The following is a 12,929-nucleotide window of genomic DNA, read 5'->3' as shown; positions in this document are numbered from 1 at the left end:
GAAGAAGATGAGGATCGCATATCGGATTATATAGTCCGGTCAGCTAAATCTGGCTTTTCCATCGACACAAGCCGCTTAAGAATATTGGTAGGTCAGTACATGATTCTTTCCGGAAAATCAGGTGACTTTCCAAATAACATTCCGGGAAGAAAATGGATTCAGTTGTTTTTGTACCGACATCCGGATATTTCGAGATGGATCCCGGGTTGTCCGATATTTCGCAGTAAACCATTCCGCGGTCAACCATTTCGCGGTGTACCGTTTCGCGGTTTGTATCATTTTGCGGTTTATCGTCTTGCGGTTAGTACCATTTCGCGGTATGCCGTTTCGCGATCTATACCATTTCGCGGTGTGGTTTTTCCTACGAGTTGAACTGAAAATTGTTGGTATTATCACTAATAATGTTTTCATCGGTGATTTACCCTTCGTTTGAACACAGGCAGTCCTTCAAATTACACTGTTAAGTTAGATGAAACATCTCGGTCCAAACCGCGAAACGGTACACCGCGAAATGGTAATAACCTCGAAATGACATGCCGCCAAATGTTACTAACCGCGAAATGGTATACGCGAAATGGATTACCGCAAAACGTTATACAATCGGATCCCGATCTAAACTGCAAAGGAAGCGATCAGGTCCGCTTAAAAGGCCTGGAGAATTGCTAATAGATTGCCTCTTTGAACTGCTGTTATAAACCATTAATAAATATCATTGCTTTTGTTTGATACATATGGATTTATTGCTGTCTATAATTAGGAATACTTTTGTCCATTATTAGGAACACTTCCTTATTGACTGTTCAGAATAAGGAACATGGACACGGTTTTCAAAAATAAATCGTCTGACTGATACCTTATGATTATGCAACCAATATCGACCCATAAGTTAAAATATATATTTAGCCAATGCGAAGGTAGTCAATACCGACGACTAAAAAGAAAACCTCTTCTTTTACATAAGCCATTATCTTCAGATTTTCTTAAGCGTTCAGAATATGGTACCGGCACGGTATCAAAACGAATACTAAAATGAGCTATTATGACAAAATATGATGTTGGTTTGTTCTCATGAATTATTTAAATAAAGTTTTCCAATATCAAAATAATAACATAATTTACTGTGATGGCGATGTTTGTTATTCTTTAGAGATTTAATGTTTTTTAATATTTTTGCACAAATAACAACTTTTACCATGCTAGTGTATTTTGTTACTGATTAGTTATTACATGACTTTCTAGTATAACATACCAATGACAAATTTTGCTATGATTTATGTTTTGCTATTAATGAGATATTTATGTCATATATTAATAACATAATAATGGTTAAACTAGATTTGATTGCAAAATTTGTTTTTATTCTACCATTATTTTGTTATTCACAAATTTTTATTCGGAAATTTATACAACATTTTACTCAAATGGAGAAAACTTTTGATTTTTGACAATAGACTGTCGAAAATTGGGAAAATGTCGACCCCTTTCTTACGCAACCAAACCAGTGTTGCCACATTTTTTCCGATTCTCATCTGTGTTTTCGGCTGAAAAAATCTTTTTTATCTTAAGTCAACCTCTAAAAATCTTGGTAAAAATCTGTGTCGCAAAAATACTCAAAATTTTTATTTTTTAGATCAAAAAGAATTTTTGCAAACGTATTTTGACTGTTTTTGGCATGTCAACCATTTTTAATTTGAACTTATTCTTCTAAAAGTAAGTTAAAGGTACATAATAAATTCTAAAATATTAAAATACTTATCTTTTTGAGAAAAACTAAACAGAGTAAAGGCATTTCTGACTTATATCTTCCAAAATTGTGTCCTAAACTCGTGATATATCCTAAAATCTCAAAAATCTTTTTTATCTTAAAAATCTGTGATCTGTGATCACAATAGTGTATGACGTTATTTTAACAAAATTCATTGAAATAGTCTTAAAATTGAGGGGTGCTCATCTTGCCCCGGATGGCCATCTTGCCCCGTCTCGTCTACCCCTACATCCACGCGATCACGGACTCGGTTGCTGTCGATGTTTCAGAAATCAAAAGTGCGATAGATGAAGACCCCGAATTAGTTATCGTTAAAGACGCTTTGTTAACAGCAGACTGGGCGGATGAAGTAGTTAGAAATGGTGCTAAGAAGTGCATCCCTTTTCAAAATGACCTCACACTCCTTGAAGGCTACGTAATCCGTGGATGCAGAATTATCGTTCCCAGAAGCTTACGCACAAGAATGCTGCAGCTCGCTCACAAAAGACATCCAGGTGAGACATTGATGATATCGCGACAGAGATTGGTGGCCTGGAATGGATGAGGATGCAAGAAAAACAGTTAAAAGCTGGAAGGATGCCGTCTGGTTAGTAGACCCTCCGCACCTGAACCAATGCGACGACGTGCAATGCCGAATGAACCCTGGGTGGATTTAGCAATACACTTTCTAGGACCATAACCATCAAATGAATACCTGCTGGTGATTGTTGATTATTATAGTCGATATAAGGAAGTGTACACTATGAAGTGAATAACATCAGACAACGCTTAATCATATCGCCCCATATTGGCCACAAGCCAATTGCGAGGTTGAGAGACAAAACAGTTCTCTCCTTAAGCGACTTAAAATAAGTCACTCAATGGACCGGGATTGGAAAACGGATTTACTCCAGTACCTGATGATGTATAACACCACTGCACATTCAGTTTTTTGCAAAATCGTTTGATCCGGTCTAAAATTCCGTCAATAGGTGATATAGAAACGGCCCCACCAGTCAGTTCTGAAATCAGGGACCGTGATACTATTCTAAAATATAGAGGAAAAAAAAGACACGGACACCGTTGTGAGGAAGTAATGTAGTGTGATTGAATTGTCTATTCAGGCAACATAGAATTGTAAGCAGGATTTGAAAAATAGGAGCACAGAAACCAAGTAACAACATGCTGTCAGTTATTGGTTTAATCTTGGCTCGCAAAGACGCTTCGAGAAAAGCGACCATCAAGTTACTACAGTGTCATTATGATCAGCTAAAGGATGCCTCAAATAGCCACCACAATTATTATTATTATTATTATTTATTTTTACTAAAATTTTGAAAGAGGGAAAAACCCCTTTGAGTGATTTCTTGGCTCGCAAACACGCTTCGAGAAAAGCGACCATCAAGTTACTACAACCGTCTTCAGCCATTTAGCTGCACAGACTGTAACTTAACACTAGATAACGGACAAGCATGCTCCAGTGGCACAGCTGAGATACATTCCTGACGAAAAGTTTCGACGGCTGAAGCGGGAATCGAACCCACATCCCATGACTCGAAGCGACACTAACCACTCGGCCACGAAGCCCACGAAAGAAAGGGAAGATATAAAACGACATGCAAAGCCATCAGATAGGTATACGCGAAGGAGACAACGTTTTGTTGAAAAATTTAGTATCAACAGGAAAACTCACTCCAACATTTGGTAGAACAGAGTACAGCGTCATGGAGAAGAAAGGAAATCGTGTTAAAGTAGTTGATCTTTTGTCCGGCGGCGTCCTAGAAAGAAACACGGCGCATGTAAAAAAGATACCCGATTTGCAAGCAGATTCTTTCGAAGAGGCGACATCAAGCAGCGTTGATGATGTGACTAGCAATCCAGTACCCAATCGTGAACTAGAGTTGGTACAGCCTTCTCATCCTTCCCGTTTGATGTCGTGGCCGGCATGGCAGCAATAAATAGACATGTAAATTAGACTGCTAATGTCGCTGCAAACCTTGTGACCAACATCTAGTATGCGTATTTTGCCGGTGGTACTCAAAGTGTCAAATGGACCTGTGCACGAGTTCACTATTTGACGTTTGAGCGGTGCCGTGTTATTTATGTGGCCATGGTAACGAATGAATTTGGCACCGCTCAAACGTCAATTTAGTGAACTCGTGCATTGATCCATTGTCTTCAGTAACACCATGGTAACCTGCGATAACAATCAAAACATAAAGCTCATAGTCTTGCTTGCCATCGCATCGTACGCGTTTGTTCTATTTTGTCGTAAGAATGGGGTTTCGTGTTCCCGGACAAACGATTATCCCATTTGAGTGTATGGAAAGTAATTAATTCTTTTAAATAGATGACCCATAAATACATAATCGAATGTTTTCCACAGATTCACTGATGATCTCAAACAACATAATCAAAATTAGGAGCTTATTCGATCAAGGTATTTAGAAGGAAGGTAATTCGATGTGTCAAATAGAGCATTTCGCCATATTGAAGAAAAATATGAAAGCTGGCAGGTTTGTTATAGACGGTCTTGTCCCGGGAATCCCGGGACAAAAATCCCGGGATCCAAAAAATCCCGAATCCCGGGATTTCCCGAAATAGCATGTTGAACTAAAAAATATTGTTGTTTTATTTTCTAATAATAGCACAAAACAAGCTGCAAGTTTTCTGGTGACTGTTGATGCCAGAATGTATATCAGTTATTGCATATAGCTTATTCAATAAGCATTTTTATTGAAGTTTAAGGTGAAGATGAATCGAAGCCAAACCTCAAATTTTCAATAGCACAATTCTGGAGAACCAAGCAACCGTTTAAGCTGAAAACTTTATCGATTGGTCACTTGCTGGCGATGACCAATCGATTAAGTTTTCAGCTCAAACGGGTGTTCGGTTATCCAGATTTGTGCTCTTGAAAATTTGAAGTTTGGCTTCGATTCATCTTCACCTTAAGGCCACTTTTGTTTATATTTTATTTTTCTGGCATGTTACTAACGTAATTTTCAATACACTTTGGCAGGTTTCTCTACGGTTTGTTCCGTTTGTTAACTGCTTTGGTGGTGGAAAATTCATCAAACATATTAAAATTTTATCGATGCCATTTTATCTTCCCGTAAGCGTTTTAGTTTGCCCGGTGTACCTTACACTTTTCCAGGACTAACATGTCTGTGGCTGCATGCCAATAATTGAAAAGCATTAATATTCGATATGATATAAGAATGAAAATAAAATAAAATAAAAAAAATTGAGAGTGATTGGTATCACATATACCTATACATTATGCAACACGTTTGATCTTTCTTTCAAATTAACTTTAATAAATGCCCATTGACTTCAACTGCAGATAGGTGCAATATCGATAAATGAAATCTAAGATAGCATTGTTTTTATCTATTATAATTCGACTTAACCTTCAAAAACAGGTTCGGTTATTACGAAACTACTCTATAAAACAAAACATTACTTCAATACCTGCTCCGGCCGTTCCATAGTTGTTCTGGAAGCATTTCATTTTTGTCCCGGGATCCCGGGAAATCCCGGGATTTTTAAAAATAAAATCCCGAATCCCGGGATTTTTTCGAGTCCGGGAAACAAGACCCTCTAGTTTGTTATGCTCGAGAAGGTCAGCAAGCCATGAAACTAAAAACAGTTTTTCCCCTCAATGGATCAATGCATGAGTTCACTATTTGACGTTTTAGCGGTGCCGTGTTATTTATGTGGCTATGGAAACCAGTGAATTCGGCACCGCTCAAACGTCAAGTTAGTGAACTCGTGCATCGGTCCATTGACCAATGCACGAGTTCACTAATTTGACGTTTGAGCGGTGCCGAATTCACTCGTTGCCATGGTCACGTAAAAAAACACGGCACCGCTCAAACGTCAGATAGTGAACTCGTGCATCGATCCATTCATTTTTTTTTTCTGAAAACGTCAGTTATGTTTCAGTTGTTTGAAATTTTCTAGAACGCTTCCAGAGTACACACTCAGCGTCATGCCAATCTCGAATTACAAGTTAACTGGATTTTCACCACGCAGGTGCACGATGCACGAGTTCACTAATTTGACGTTTGAGCGGTGCCGAATTCACTGGTTGCCATGGTCACATAAATAACACGGCACCGCTAAAACGTCAAAAAGTGAACCCGTGCATAGATCCATACGGGAAAAGACAGTGTTAAACAAAATACATGGGCCAATTCAGAAATTTCATAACGCTGAAATGGTTGGGTTGGTGTCCTCAAGTTGTTACGGCTCATACAAAAACAGAAGAGTTATCATACAAAATACGTTGCAGGACTTTAAAAAACTCCTAAATATTCCAAATTTCGATTCGTTATACTCAATATTTATCATCCAATAGAAAGCAGCTGGAGAATTCGTAAATCCCTTCTAAGAGGAATAGGTTTACATAATCCTCTAATCTATTTGTTACAATATAATAAAATATAAAGTGGTGAACTCGCCAAGGGCGAAAAGCCACTCTAATAAAGATAAATAATAATTGTTACAATATTTATGAAACTGCAGTTACATTTTTTATAGTAAATATTTCAGGAACTTGTTAATATTTTCCATTATTCGACAATCTATATACTGGACAATCTACATATTGACCAATGCAATGGTTCTTCTAACTGCATAAAGTTTTTTTTTAAAGTGAAAACAAAAATATTATGCATTTGATGTTTGAATACAAATATTTTGAAGGTCTAAACAAATATCACAACCTTCTATACAAATGTCTGGGTCATCAGTCACAAGGACCATGATGTCATCCGGTTTTAAATTTTTGGGCATCCGGGAAAAATCCGGGAATTTGAAAGCTGATTTTGAATGGACACCCTGAGTTGAAAATCTAAAATGTTGCGACCGTCACGAAATTATGTAAGATTTTAAATACTATTAACTCAGCCATTTATCGGTAGATTTTCAATATTTTCCCACCAATCGGTCGGAAATTTATACAACATTTTACTCAAATGGAGAAAACTTTTGATTTTTGACGATAGACTGTCGAAAATTGGGAAAATGTCGACCCCTTTCTTACGCAACCAAACTCGTTCATATTGTCTTCCACGATTCCTTTGGATTGGCTAGTGCACTATAAAAGCAGCCCAATTTCTGCTTCTTCGCGCATTCTTCTTTTGACGTTAACTACGTCTTACGGCAATATACTGGGAGTCAATTGAAAATCTAAAATGTTGCGACCGTCACGATATTATGGTAGAGTTTGAACTAAAGGAAGGCTGCAACTATGAAAATCGACTAAAATTCAAATGCAAAAAATCACTTGGCGTAGTTAACGTCATGCGGTCGTGTCTTGTACACAACCCCCTCTGATTTTTCTCTTATAAGCAGGTGAAATCAACTCACCTGTAAAAAATCTGAACTGCTACGGAAAATGAAATGTAATACCGTAAATTCGGGTGAAATTGATCGCTGTGTCACACGATTTTATTTCCCTCTAATAGAGCACAGAAATCAATGCAACCTATGTAAATGAACGTTGTTTGTCTTAACTATTGTCGAATTGCATGTAGTGAAGCCTTTTTGTGTTAAGCAATGTTTATTTCTATGAAAATAATAGAAAATTCCATATTCGTATTCTGTGTGGTATTGGCAGACATCAATGAACTTATAGTTTAAAACAAGGATTTGGACATGGTGTCAACCTGAAAATTTGTAAGGATGCTTGAAATATATCCCCAAAACGAATTTTATCATCAAAATTCGTACCAATTTGTCCTTTATTTTTGGTAATAATTGATTTTTTATAGATTTCAGAAGAATCCTTCGGAAATTGCCTACATTTAGGCGTTTTCTGTGGTATTGTTGAAAATTAATTGCTTATTATTTCCATAAATTTTGCATTGTTAAGAAATTGGCAAGCATAATTGGATTCAGGAGGCCCAAATTGAATAAGAAATGTTGTTTTCAAAGCTAACAATAATTGTTTTGACAGGTGATCAATTTCACCCTGAAATGGAATTCCTTGATTTTTTATTTTAGAGACGATTTTCAGCACTAAAATCACAACTGTATGAAAATTTGAGTATATAAACCCATGAGGCTCACCGTGGTACTTGTTTTCCTGCATTAAGTTATTTGGAATTGGCAACGTAATAGAAATCAGACATGGAAAACAGTGAAAAGTGATCAATTTCACTCGAAATTACGGTATGTTGTTAATAGAATCTTAGATTTGTTTTACCAAATTAGGATGATAGTGTTGTCTAATAACACAGAACACCTAGATATAAGAAATAATGAATGTAATGTTTGGAATGATACTAATAAAGAAATTAAAAAAAATGAACTGAGCCCAGCAGGCGTGGCAATGGGGATTCATTCGAGAACCATAGTCAGTTGTGTGCGGACGTTCCTCTCTTTTGAAGTGCGTGAATACTGTAATTGAATAAATCTTATTATACCAACTAGTTATCATTAGTTATGTGTGAAATACCACAATAATATTTAGGTTGATTTCTTTCATTGCTATCAAACTAAATATTAGTTAGTTTGCTCCCTAGCCAACAAAGTTGTTACAAATTGTAGCCACACACTTAAACCATTTTATTTTTAAGTTACTTTACTTTGAGAGTGGCTACATTTTATCAAAAACATGAACAGGTATTTATAAAATGCATTTCCATCAATTTATCTCAGATCGCCATTATCAAGTTTTAATTTTAGATTGACATTGAAATTCCCATTATATAACGCACGAGGAGTGCAAAGCAGAATCCTTCCGTGTGACTCTGGGGCCATGGATGTCACTTTGTTTTCGATAATTAATTGCTAATCAACAGTTTTATAATTGAGCTCAAACCAATTTTTCAGAAAAATAAATGAATAAAATATTCAATATGTTGTGTTTTTTTGTGATTGAAAAATTAAAAAAGCAAAAAACTAAAACAGTAGAGCTAAAACAGCCATCAAATTGTTTATTTTAAACAATAAATTTGTTTGAGACAAACTTCAGATTGGTAATTTCAACCTAATATTTCCCAGTTTAAAACAACCTCCCTCCCCTTGGTTATGCGACCTTGCCGCGATGGGAGGGCATAATCCATTAGCCCATATGATGGAAACCAAAGGCGTAACCTGTAGTGGTGGTATCACATTTTGGCACTTTTTGCTTAAAGCCGCGTCATAATTCATATGGCATAGACGCAATAATATCTCGGATGTGATCCAACGGACATTCTGCGTCATTGATAGAATTGATGCCCATTTCAAATAATTAATCTATTCGAAGTGGACATTAATACTATTGGTGACGTTCAGTTTGCCTTTTGCTAACCAGAATGATCCGTAGCCACTCTTACTATTAGCTAGCTAGATACATCGTTATCATATACGACGTAAAGAATACTTAGGAACTCTTAGGAAAATGACTATTAGATTCACTGAGTAGAAATAAGTGGCGACAAACTTATTTTAATATTGTTTTTACATTGCCATAATAAGAAATACCTCTTTTGTAACAGCGGTATAAATAATCTAATTCCAGCTTCATTTTCGCAAAATTTACAAGTAGAAAGTAGGCGTTGTGAAGCATTGCATTTGCCACCGAAAAGTGAATCTTGTAGGAGACTGTAATAGAAGCCTAAGGTAACTTTACTCTTCAATATTCACTATAAAAATGACTATGGAAAGTAAGACGCTGAGATCGATCATTACGGTACACTTGCTAGTTTCGAAAAATTGTTGAACAGACAAGGAAAGCGACTTTTTTCTTTAAGGATATATGAACGTAATGACCAATAAATATTTTGAACAACAAAAAATGAAATTAACTAGAACTACTACTAAACAGCCTAATTTTGTTAAGACTTGACGACACTTGACATTTAAGACTCTAATCTTACGTAAAAGACAATAGTAATCAGAATAGCACTTGAATGACAAATTATTCAAAACCATTTCGACTAGACAGTATTAGTAATGCACTACTATTTCAAACAAATTGTACACTACTATTTCAAACAAATTGTAATGGAGCTGCTGATTTTCATAATGCTTCCTTTTCTCAGAAGCAAGGGAATATGGGTACTTTTCAAAAACTACCACGTCACAATACTAATAAAAAACAGTGTTCATGTGGGCGCCATTGCCTAGTCCGTCTGAGTATTGGTCCTGGTAGAGGGGAAACTTGGCAAAAGCCAGACCGAGGGTTCAGCCTTGACAAGTTAAGCTGTCAGGCAGCTCCAACTGAATACCACACAAAAAAAAAAAAAAAAAAAAAAAAATATTTCCCAGTTTAAAACAACCTAAGCTTTTGGTTGTTTATACAAATGCCAAACAAAACAACCATTTTCTAGTTTGAATCTAACAAAATTTTGTTGATTTTAAATGTGAAGCCTCAAAATAAACAACCAAGAAATTTGTTTATTTCAATCACCGTACAAGGCTGAGTCAAACTAAAATTTTGTTTGTGCAATATTCAACCCAAACATTAGTTTGGAAATAACTGATATTTGGTTGTGTTAATCAATTTTTTTTCTCCGTGAACGTAAATGATATTAGACAATGATCAGACATGGAACATTGCATCAAACGGACAAACATATATCAAACATGAAATTTGTAGTTAGAAAATTGAAATAAGATATATTTCTAGGAAAATAATAATCATCTGGTCAGAAACTAAACAACCGACATTGGTTGTTCTTATTTCCGGGATTATTATTGCGGAATTTTTCGAATTGGTTGGCAATCCCCAACACCGAAATTTCGCCGGAGACAGTACTGCGCTAAATCTTAACACTTCCGTATTCGCGCTGTTGTGTTTTATACAACACTGGTAGAAAAAAATCGCTTGTCGTACACAGCATAAGCGTGGTGCTTTTAACAATGGCAAACCACGCGACGACTGGAAGTGGAAGGTTGACACAAGCGAGTTATTCGTCAATACCCACAAATTGATGAAATCCTATCAGCCCTGTGACTTAGAAATTTGCCTTATAAGAATGTGTTTAATAGGAGACTCGACTGTAATCAAGTCATTGAGAATCAAAATGTAAAAACTTTAAATCGATTGAATTTCTTTTTGCAGTTTCTATCCTCGCTGGAAGGAGAACGAAGTAATCCAGGCTGCGCTACTGCACTACACGTTAGCTGAAACGCAATTGGAGGAGGATTGGAGTACTCTTCTATCGCTTGCCAGTCATCCAGGATCCTCACTCGAGCAGTTGCACATATTTGTACTTGCACATATTCTGCGCCGGCCTATAATCGTTTACGGAGTAAAATACGTTAAAAGTTTCCGCGGCGAAGACATCGGTTATGCTCGCTTCGAGGGGGTTTATCTACCGTTACTTTGGGAGCAAAGCTTCTGCATAACTTCTCCGATCGCTCTCGGCTATACCAGAGGTCATTTCAGTGCGCTAGTACCAACGGAACCGTACTCGCGAATAGATGCAGCTCGGGACGATAGAGAAGACATTACTTTTTTGCCACTTATGGATTGCGAGATGAAGCTTTTGCCTATCCATTTTCTAAATAATAGCGAGGTATGTATCGAACTTTCAAGATTTCTTTCTGTGACCCACGAAATTTATGTTTATTACATCTTTTTTCAGATCGGTCGGGAAGAGGCTATTATGCGTCAATGGCTAGATATCTGCGAAACTGAAGGGTTATTAGTAGCACAGCAGAAATTGCATAAACGTCCACTGTTAGTCGCTCAAATGCTTGAGGAATGGCTTAATCACTACCGGAGAATAGCGTAAGTAGTTCAACAATGCGTCTATATCATTGCTATTCAATACTACATTTGTTTTTCAGTATCTCAAGACTTTTTTAATCTTCGAAACCGCTTGCTGGGAGATTTTAAGAATGATTCATTTTAACCGTAGAGCAGAGATACGACACGACAAATTCCTGTTGAGTAAAACAACTATAGCTGGAAAATATCCAAAACTCGGGCTTTGAAATAATCTACGAAAATAGCAGTTTCACATTTGCATCGAAAGTCAATTATTGTAATGTTAAAAAAAACTACAGCAAAAATCAAAACCGTATCATAAATCGATTATTCGCTTTATTCTGCACAAATGCTGTTATACCTACTAGCAATGAATCCACTGACGACGGTGTCTAAACGATACCGGATGGACGTCCCAAAATCTCGGATGCTATAAGACCAATATCGTAACCCTATACAGTTTCCCACCAATCCTATAAAGCAGTGTAGCACACAGTAGTTGTTTGCGAGAATTGATAACTAAGCGATGCACTAAGTACTTTACAATTTGAAAAATTGCTAAATACCATGCCAACTAATCAAGATAGATCCAATCTATTAACTCGAACACTACAGCTCTGTTATGTTTGTTAAGTTTTATGGAATTTAAAACTACTCTGGGTTTCTACTTTGGTGTGTACATATTTTCGTTCAATCGAATTTTTAAGTGAGTTATCTATATACATAAATGACGCAAATAAATTATTTTCAAAACTCAGCGATGAATAGCAGCAGAATTAAAAAACGTATCCCATCATTCCAACTTTTCCTTATCTTGGGGACCGTCCATGAAAGGGGATATGGGGGAGGTGGGCTTTGAGGTTTGTAACGCGTTGTACAAATTATTTTACAACAGTTGAATTTAAGCAGCGAACGTAGCATAACACGAAAACTAATGTCGTTTTCGTTTTTAGGAACTGGGTCGGTGATCAACACATAAACAAACAAACGTCAAACAAATTGTAGTCCGGTCGAACCTGAATCGGGTTGGGGTTGAAACTGTGATTCAGAACGGGTTGCGCCAGTTCCAACCTGGGTTCAAAAACGAATTCGACATAACTAAAACAAAACGACAAGCGTTGATACTTTCTTTCCCAAAACTTTGTTCGACAATTTTTTTTCCTTTGCGTGTGTCACTGGTGTGACAGGCTAAGGCCAGGGTTGGCCCATCTCGCCTGACTGTTGTGGCAGTGTTGTCTTTTCTGTTTATTTGAATCACGAATAGTCGCCCCCGTTAGAGGAGCTTTAAATCTGGATTTTTGCTTCCGTGAGGAAGCGATGTATCTGCGTCATGCTGGCTTCGGCTTCTACTATGAAGATCTGCTCTAGAGGTACGTAGTACTCAAGAGCAGTGCTGGGAATGGTAATAGTAGTAGGCTTGAGTTTTTGCGAAAATCACGTGGCTCTTTTAATGGACCGATGCACGAGTTCACTAAT

At 36.9% G+C, this 12,929-nt stretch overlaps 1 protein-coding gene across 8 annotated transcripts in view; it reads left to right on the top strand.

The window, feature by feature from the left end:
• The window catches only part of LOC5573568 (ubiquitin thioesterase trabid), a 29,443-nt gene extending 17,233 nt beyond the window's left edge, over positions 1-12,210 (top strand). For all 8 annotated transcript variants that reach the window (XM_021855799.1, XM_021855798.1, XM_021855801.1 and 5 more), the window contains 3 exons: positions 10,803-11,259; positions 11,329-11,474; positions 11,534-12,210. In XM_021855799.1, the coding sequence (XP_021711491.1) occupies positions 10,803-11,259; positions 11,329-11,474; positions 11,534-11,552 (622 nt within the window). In that variant the 3' untranslated portion in view covers positions 11,553-12,210. The remainder of the gene's footprint in view (positions 1-10,802; positions 11,260-11,328; positions 11,475-11,533) is intronic.
• Positions 12,211-12,929: the final 719 nt, after the last annotated feature.

This window comes from Aedes aegypti, chromosome 3, assembly GCF_002204515.2.
Source record: "Aedes aegypti strain LVP_AGWG chromosome 3, AaegL5.0 Primary Assembly, whole genome shotgun sequence".
Lineage (NCBI taxonomy): Eukaryota > Metazoa > Arthropoda > Insecta > Diptera > Culicidae > Aedes > Aedes aegypti.
This window is presented reverse-complemented; position numbering and strand designations above follow the sequence as displayed.